Raw genomic sequence first — 9,694 nt, 5'->3', positions numbered from 1 at the left:
GACTCTTTGTCAGTTAGTTGGGCTCAGTTACAGCCCAAATTACACCCCCCCCTCTGAACAGATGGAGACCTCTATTTCTTATTGAGTTTCACTTCACAAATGGAGGACAGGTCACAGAGGACGGAAAGCGCTCTTCAGAAACAAGTCCCCCATTGTTTCTTACCTGCACTTAGGCTGAAATGAAACTCCTCATTATCGCATACAGAGGATCTGCTCTTATTGGTCAGACACTGCTGACCAGTAGACCTGGCATGTATCCAAGCTTTGCATACCGATGACACTTTGTAGGATGAGAGACTCGTAGTTCTAAAGCAGAAATCCATTTTTCTCACAAGTTATTCTTTAAAAGGGTTTTTTATTCATTTATTTTTATTTTTTATTTATTCTAAAAAACACTGCATAAATCTCAGTAATATAATACACAGATGCTTTACGATGTTTTTTTTTCTTTCATTTTTATAGAAAATCATGCAAACAGTCAGAATACGAAAAGGAGAATATTTTTCTACCACATGGTTTGTCTCGCTGTTATCTACAAAATTCCAACATTTTCAGTCCTGATAGATATTCAAACGTAGTCTCTCCTGGAGTACCCATTGATGGAAATGTTTTTGACTGCTGAGTAATCCACCCTGGAAGGTGCAGAGTCGTCGCCACCTGGAGATGTAGCTAATTTAGAAGGGCAAGAGCAACAAAGCAGGGCCCCCCCTAGAATTAGCAAAACGGAGGCGGCCCAACCAAAGTATAGAGCATTCCCAAATTCCCTCTTCCCTGTCTCCTCCAACAGCGGGTTGTAAAAGCCCACCACAATGGCGTGGGCCGTCCATGAAACGGCCACCAGCATCAGTAGTCCGGCAACGATGAAAGTCCCTCCAGCAGCCACCACAAGGCGGGGTTTGCTGCCCACATCCCGGCTACAGTTGGTGCACTTGGCACCAGCCACTGACAGGCCGATTCCCACAATGGACAGAACCATGGAGATGATGACCAAGGCTCGAGCCGCCTGCAGGTCCCCTGGAAGCCCCAGCATGGATTCATGCACCCTGCAGTGCATCTGGCCCGTGCTCTGCACCGAACAGTTCATCCATAATCCCTCCCAGATCACCTGGGAGATGACAATATTCTGTCCGATAAAAGCTGCCACCCTCCACATGGGCAGCCCGCAGGCCACCATCACCCCCAGCCAGCCAGCCACAGTCAGGATCATCCCAAGAATCTCCAAGCCGGCGGAGTACATTGTAGGAGCTGGAGACGAAGATAAAAGCAACTCCAAGGGATCTATGGGATAGAAGGCCTTCTGTGTCCGCAGGCCCGAGATGAAGGCGATATTAGATCTCTGAGGCTGAAAGTCCTGTCCAAGACTTTCAGTAAGGAGGGAGAAACAGATTCCTTATACAGCTTAGACGATTGAAGGTGGAGTCAGCTTAAGGTGGCATCGGCCTTACTTTAAAACTATATCTTCAGGTGCAAAAGATTGGGTTACTGTTTGCTTGTTTGCTTTGGGCATTTTCATTTAAAGGTGGATATAGAAAACTTTTCAATAAGCAACTGAAGAAGAATTCTTTTTTGTTTTTCCCCATAAATCTAAATTACAGCTCAGTATGAAAGTGGACATAAGGATTTTACATAGTTATAAAACTGTTCAATCATGATTTATCTCCAAAGTTTAAAATTGTTGAGACACAGTATTGAACAGTATTCAGACCATATATGGCCTATATGGAAAGTGTTGTAATATCATATAAATAAAACCCTTCTGCATTAAAAAAGAAAGAAAAAATGTTCTTTTTCCAGCTGTTTATAGGGGAAAACCTTGAGGTAATATGAAAAACAAAGTTTCCTCTGATTTCTTTTTTATGTTTTCAAGCTTTTGCACACAAACATCTGAAAATTATTCAATTCCACAATAAAAAAAACACCTTTGGCTGGAATAGGCAAAGTTAAAATACACTATATTGCCAAAAGTATTTGCTCACCTGCCTTGACTCACATATGAGCTTAAGTGACATCCCGTTCCTAATCCATAGGGTTCAATATGACGTCGGTCCACCCTTTGCAGCTAGAACAGCTTCAACTCTTCTGGGAAGGCTGTCCACAAGGTTTAGGAGTGTGTTTATGGGAATTTTTGACCATTCTTCCAGAAGCGCATTTGTGAGGTCGCACACTGATGTTGGACGAGAAGGCCTGGCTCTCAGTCTCCGCTCTAATTCATCCCAAAGGTGTTCTATCGGGTTGAGGTCAGGACTCTGTGCAGGCCAGTCAAGTTCATCCACACCAGACTCTGTCATCCATGTCTTTATGGACCTTGCTTTGTGCACTGGTGCACAGTCATGTTGGAAGAGGAAGGGGCCAGCTCCAAACTGTTCCCACAAAGTTGGGAGCATGGAATTGTCCAAAATGTCTTGGTATGCTGAAGCATTCAGAGTTCCTTTCACTGGAACTAAGGGGCCAAGCCCAGCTCCTGAAAAACAACCCCACACCATAATCCCCCCTCCACCAAACTTTACACTTGGCACAATGCAGTCAGACAAGTACCGTTCTCCTGGCAACCGCCAAACCCAGACCCGTCCATCAGATTGCCAGATGGAGAAGCGCGATTCGTCACTCCAGAGAACGCGTCTCCACTGCTCTAGAGTCCAGTGGCGGCGTGCTTTACACCACCGCATCCGACGCTTTGCATTGCACTTGGTGATGTATGGCTTGGATGCAGCTGCTCGACCATGGAAACCCATTCCATGAAGCTCTCTGCGCACTGTTCTTGAGCTAATCTGAAGGCCACATGAAGTTTGGAGGTCTGTAGTGATTGACTCTGCAGAAAGTTGGCGACCTCTTCGCACTATGCGCGTCAGCATCCGCTGACCCCGCTCCGTCAGTTTACGTGGCCTACCACTTCGTGGCTGAGTTGCTGTCGTTCCCAAACACTTCCATTTTCTTATAATACAGCTGACAGTTGACTGTGGAATATTTAGGAGCGAGGAAATTTCACGACTGGATTTGTTGCACAGGTGGCATCCTATCACAGTTCCACGCTGGAATTCACTGAGCTCCTGAGAGCGACCCATTCTTTCACAAATGTTTGTAAAAACAGTCTGCATGCCTAGGTGCTTGAATTTATACACCTGTGGCCATGAAAGTGATTGGAACACCTGATTCCAATAATTTGGATGGGTGAGCAAATACTTTTGGCAATATAGTGTATGTATGTGTGACTGAAAGAGTCTGGTATTTCCATCATTATCCATTTCAGTATATCTGTTTGTACCATTTTCCAATAAAGTGATCAAAGAAACCCCAAACCTTTGGAAATATTATTTATATTATTTTACCTTGTATTTAACTGAGTCTAAAAGGTTTCTCAAACAAGTTAGGAACTTTCTGTCATTAAAGATTCTCAACTAATTAACAAAGGTCATCTGGGGTCAGTGGTCAGGTCAGGCTGAGCATCTTTGCTTTCATTGTGTTTTACCCTTGAATACACAGACACACATACCATGCTCTCAACCCCCAACACACACACACACACAGCATATTTCTACATTGCTTTATTGTCTACTTAGTAACTTTAAAAGCAACACTTATGAAGGAAAGTAAAAAAAATGTGAGTTTAAAAAACCCATTTAAACAGTTATTCTTTTGTGTTCCATTGTGAATAAAGGTGCATAATACATGGTTTGACAGGTAGGGGGAGCCAGCTTTGCTGTGAATGCTGGCTTCTCTTCTTTCTCAGAGCTGCATTTTATTAGGACAGAACAAAGTAGAATCTATTTTATTTCATTCATTTATTTATTTAATAAGAACCATCTGGAGTTACCCTTATAGGCTTCTAAGTAGATACTCCAGATATGCCCTGATAAACTGCCAGTTACTTTGTTATGTAAATAAAAAAAATGAACAATTATAAAAAAGTTCTCTCCTCCTTTATATGATATCTATAATGCATTATTGAATTAATCTCAGTGTATTTATGTAACCCTAACTCACAACAGAAGTAATCTTAAGGTACTTTACAAAGTCCAAATTTAATCAGATCATACAGACAGAATAATTAATAATCTTTACTTTTTTTTTTTTATCCAGAGTAACTTTGGCAAATTGCTCTGAGTCATTGACAGGAGGAAAGCACAAACAGAACCAACTAATTGTTCGTGACCATCTGTCAGGACCGACTGGGGGTTTTAGAAAATAAAGCATACAGTATATCCAGGAGGACTTTGAAAAAAAAAAAAAAACAAATGATAGAAATAGCTCTTTTAACTTCTTCATGTAGGGAAGAAATACAGCTGAGCAGAGAAGCTCTTCCTGCAGGTCTTTGGATAAGGAAGGGGCTCTTAACTGCAATATTGAAACGCTAAAATTTAAAAAACAGATTTCTTAGAGAGGATGTAAAAATGAAACAAGCCACAATATTTTGTAAATAATTGTGCAGGCCTATATTTTCTTTGATTGTCGTTTAATTCTAGTTCAATTTTCAGCCCTTTTACTTTACCTTCGCAATGATAAATGGAGCCTAGGTGGAAGTTCAACTAAATAAACTGACTAGTCGCCTTCATCCGCCTACGACACAGCCAATCAGCTTGAATCAAACCTCCTCGAAAGCCAATCAGCATCCAAAATTTATTTTAAAAGGCCTCCGACCTGCAACTCGTCTGCTACCTAGTATGCAGGCGGTGGTTGCGCTGTCTGACTTCATTCAAATGACCCTGTTTCAATCCACCTCCAACCCCAGTGTCATTCCTCCCGGACTCTTACTGCTTTCCGCGTCTCATTTCAACCGGACCAGCAAAAGACCACCATGTTGAGCCTGGTTCTGCCAGAGGTTTCTTCCCAATGTGGAGTTTTTCCTTTCCACTGTCGCCTCATGCTTGCTCATCATGGACAGGTTCTCTCAACCTGTGTTATCCAACTGGACTTCCATCTTCCAGGTCCCTGAAGCTCTAGTATCAGCTCACGCAGTCCACTGGATCTCCCCATAAAGCTCAGCATACCGATTTGCCAGCCAGCAGTCTACAGACTGACCAACTTCATCTATCTCCACTCCACCACCAGTTTCAGGCCTGGGGGGGGGGGGACACAGCCCTGTTCTTTACTCCTTTTCATGCATATCAATCAAAAAAATCAGCGCTATGTTTCCTGCCGAGGTCTGAGCCCCAAAGACTAAATAATTGTATCAATAAATTTCTTCTAATTGTGTTTTCTCTCAATGTGAGTTTTTCCGATTGAAATGACCTATGAATGCATTTCAGCCCTGCTAGCAGGATTTTCATGGCTTCTGCACATTTGCATGTTGTTCTTTAACAACAGGCAAATAATAATAATGATAATAATATAAATAAATAATATAATTCATACTTTTTCGCATTATAGACAGTTATCAATACTATAGAAAATAAAGGACAATGGTAATTAGAGGCTGATATAAACAGTAAAGGAGTTAACTACATTTCCGGTTGTATGGAAGTAAATATGTGCCATCAGAATTTGAATAAAAAATACTTCTGAAATTTGAATGTTGTATATTAGTGCTTACTTTTTCAGTATTAAAATAAATTCAGAATATATTTTTTACCTAAAAAAAATTCAATGTCATTATCTGTACATTAAAAAAAAAATTCAGTGTAATTTTTTTTACATGGTTGCAATTTTCAGTTATTAAAAAAATTCACATTCCTATTTCAAAGTGATAAAATTTTCAATATACATATTTTTCACAGTTTAAATTTTCAGTGTTAAAAAATTCAGCATATAAAAAATTCAACTTTTCAAAATTCAAATGCAATATTTTCATTGTCCTCCAATTCAACTTGCTCAAATTCACTGTCTCAAATTCAGCGTCTAAAAATTCGCTGTAAAAATGGCCAAGGTTACTTCAGGTCACAGACATTAGCAATGGATGTCCGATTCCAACATCCACCTAATCACGTGACACAACCGTCATATTGAAGAAGTACCAGTATCACCCAGGCTGGCGACCATGGAGGCGAACTCAAACCCAACGGTGAGTTTAATGCTTTCATATTTCAGTAGTATATTTTATTTTGCGCATGAAGTTTGATACATTATCTGAAAGCCTGATTTAAAACACTGGTTTGGGCCGTTGTTAATCTTACACCGTGTAGTGCCGGCATATTACTTCTCGCTACCTCCGAGCACCCCCCCCCCTCCCCCCCACCCAATTTCCCCCGTTTTATTTCAAAAAGAAATACCACTTTTCCAGGCAGTCTTAGTAAAGTCGTAATTTTTCAGGAGATGCTACCGCTAATGTAGTAAGCTAATATGGCTGCCTTGTGTGCTTCAAAGAGGGGCTGTGAACAGTTCCGACCCCACTCTGATCAGCTACTGTATTGTTAGGTGACTTCATTTATGAATTAATTAAGAAATGTATTGTCATTACAACATCATTCAAAATACCAGTTACCTACCAAATTGTAGATTTATTTGTGCTTGATATAGTTTCTACAATTTTAATGGGAGAAGAGCACAGTAGGCATCGACTGCCTGTCTCAGTCTCACCTAAGACAACATACAAACAACCCAGAAAGTCACCACCCATCAGTTCTCTTTAAGATTCTAGACTTGGCGCAAGTGGTATTTCTTTTTGAAATAAAACGGGGTAAATTGGGTGGGGGAGGGGGGGTGCTCGGAGGTAGCGAGAAGTAATATGCCGGCACTACACGGTGTAAGATTAACAACGGCCCAAACCAGTGTTTTAAATCAGGCTTTCAGATAATGTATCAAACTTCATGCGCAAAATAAAATATACTACAGAAATATGAAAGCATTAAACTCACCGTTGGGTTTGAGTTCGCCTCCATGGTCGCCAGCCTGGGTGATACTGGTACTTCTTCAATATCACGGTTGTGTCACGTGATTAGGTGGATGTTGGAATCGGACATCCATTGCTAATGTCTGTGACCTGAAGTAACCTTGGCCATTTTTACAGCGAATTTTTAGACGCTGAATTTGAAACAGTGAATTTGAGCAAGTTGAATTGGAGGACAATGAAAATATTGCATTTGAATTTTGAAAAGTTGAATTTTTTATATGCTGAATTTTTTAACACTGAAAATTTAAACTGTGAAAAATATGTATATTGAAAATTTTATCACATTGAAATAGGAATGTGAATTTTTTTAATAACTGAAAATTGCAACCATGTAAAAAAATTACACTGAATTTTTTTTTTATGTACAAATAATGACATTGAATTTTTTTTAGGTTAAAAATATATTCTGAATTTATTTTAATACTGAAAAAGTAAGCACTAATATACAACATTCAAATTTCAGAGGTATTTTTTATTCAAATTCTGATGGCACATATTTACTTCCATACGGTTGGCTCTGTTTTTTTTTTTTTTTTCACAATTGACAACAGGCTTGGTTAGAATTTCCCTAAACTTTATGGATGAATGTATCACAAAAACAATAACAAGAGAACATCCTGCTTATGCTGTTTTTTTTCTGCAACAAACCAGGATGCTGCAGAGAATGAAGCATTTTGATTGAAAACTTGAGGGTGTCTTTTTCTCTTTAAGGAAAAATATTATCATTGTGAATTAAGAAACTATCATTAAAATGATTTGAGGAGTGAACAATTTAAGTTTTGGAGCAGCTTGACCAGAGCCCAGAACAGCATTCAGCAGTAGATATTTGGAAGAGACAAGTTCTCACAATTTGAAGACAGAGATAACAAATATTGCTGAGTCTCCAGACTCCAAAAGTCTGATGGCTACAACAGAAAGTGTTTTTAACAGCGTGAAAATTTGGGTGTTTACCCCCCTGTTGAGGTGCCATGCCTTTGTAATGTCAACACTTTTTTTTGTGATATGTAACAATTAATTTATAGCATTTAACATGAAAAGTATTCATTCTTGTAGACACAAAAAAATGTAAATATAATAACATTATATATATAATAACAATTCTGTTTCGTTACTCTGTTCACCTTTGAGTAAACATTGTCCTCCATCCCCCCCAACCAACCTCGCTGTGATGCCATTTTGTAACAGTCTGTACCAGGAGTGTTCGTTTTTTTAGGGTGGAAACCTTTCTAACATGTTATAACTCGTTGCTTCCGAGTCTGTCCTTTAGAAGCACCATGGGAGGCATAAATGTTAAGCAAATAACACAAGATCTAAACAAGGTTCAAACTCTCTTGAGTTTACAAATAATTAAAGACAATTTTGAATTTTATTTCAATTTATCTTTATTGTCATTGTCACAAGAACAACAACATTTTAAAAAGTGCCATCGATCAGTGCATATGCTAAAAACAAAATCAAAAATCACTGTCCCACCATTTACACACAATATAAGAAATAAATAACAATAACTGATACAAAACAACTAATAAATAAGAATAGTACATTCTCACACACATCATACATGATGATTAATTGTTATTTTTGGTTGCATTTAGTTTTGTTATTGCTGTCGGGTAAAACCTGTCACTAAGACGGTTGGTTCTTGTTCTGATTGCTCTGTATTGTCTGCCTGAAGGCAACAGTGTAAACAGAGAATGTCCGGATGAATTTGAAATTTTTCTGGGAAAAACCTTCCTTCAGTGCCTGATGATTTGGTAACAGATTTTATAATAGTTTGAGATACGCAACAGCATTTTGAATAGCAAGAGAACAGAAATGAATTCAGGTTCAGCCAGTCTACAAATTGTTGTTTTCATACTTGTTTCAATCTGAGGTTGATTTGCTGCCAAAAAAAAAACATTAAAAGATGTTTTCAAAGTTAGAATAAAGATTTCATAAATCTTAAACAGTGTTTAAATAATCCAATTTTAAAGATACAGTTTTAAAACTGAACATAGAATTCATGATTATTCCCAAACTCTTGAATAGGACACCAATCTCAGCACCATTAGCCAGTTTCGGTGTTCATCCATGTTTTATGAAAATGTTTCACAGTGTAGAACTTGGGTGGGGCCTTCTTCCCTGTCACTGACTAGACATTTTATTTATGAATCCTTTGGTTGTCCCCTTAGGGGTTGTCACGGAAAGCCATCATACAAAGACTTGCCAGAGCTGAATTTTTTAACAGGGATTTAAAGAAACCTGCTTAAAAACAAGAGGGCTCGCTAGATGTGCCAGCAAGCAATAGAAAAGTTGTTCTAGTTTTTGTTTCTTGTGACGTTTTATGCGGCAAGTCAGAGTCTGTCTGGAAAAAAGCTGAAGAACAGCTATATATTCTGAATGTTGACGCAGGAAAAAACATTTAGATGCGTGACTGGCTTTAAAGTTCCTCATTTCAATATTTCCTCAGTTGGTTTTGAATAACAGCGTTTTTAGGTAAAACCTGAACCATAAGGCTTTAACTGACAGGAAAAACATCTCTGATCTCATGTGATCAAGGTTTTTTCAATATTACAACTTCACTTTTTTAAATGTTTCTTTTTCATTGTGGGAGATGAAACACTTTTCTGACGCGGTGATTAAATACCAATGACTTCATTGAGGTTGCTCCACAGTTTCAGCAGGTGCAACAAACATGTCTCGACTACTTCCTGGCAAGAAGTCAGTTAGAGGCGGAACAACTTTATATTCACCTGTCATGGGAGTGGAAACCAGTCTGACCACTTCCAAGAACATATGACAGGTTGTGCTTTTTCCACAGTAATTTGGTCCTTAGAAACAAGCACTAATGGCCTCCTGTGTTGCCCAACGTGTAAATGGGTCCACTGTGAA

At 38.9% G+C, this 9,694-nt stretch overlaps 1 protein-coding gene across 1 annotated transcript; it reads right to left on the bottom strand.

Annotated features, from left to right (window-relative positions):
* Positions 1 to 410: 410 nt before the first annotated feature.
* LOC119784072 (claudin-4) lies at positions 411 to 1,263 on the bottom strand. Its single transcript, XM_038285932.1, has one exon. The coding sequence runs from the start codon at positions 1,235 to 1,237 to the stop codon at positions 569 to 571; it is 669 nt and encodes a 222-aa protein (XP_038141860.1). The 5' UTR covers positions 1,238 to 1,263; the 3' UTR covers positions 411 to 568.
* Positions 1,264 to 9,694: the final 8,431 nt, after the last annotated feature.

This window comes from Cyprinodon tularosa, unplaced genomic scaffold (genome assembly GCF_016077235.1).
Source record: "Cyprinodon tularosa strain WSP-4 unplaced genomic scaffold, ASM1607723v1 ctg218, whole genome shotgun sequence".
In the NCBI taxonomy this organism is placed as follows: domain Eukaryota; kingdom Metazoa; phylum Chordata; class Actinopteri; order Cyprinodontiformes; family Cyprinodontidae; genus Cyprinodon; species Cyprinodon tularosa.
This window is presented reverse-complemented; position numbering and strand designations above follow the sequence as displayed.

Bases quoted from the DNA above. Each gene is read 5' to 3' on its own strand.
- LOC119784072 (XM_038285932.1), bottom strand. From the start codon at position 1,237: ATGTACTCCGCCGGCTTGGAGATTCTTGGGATGATCCTGACTGTGGCT.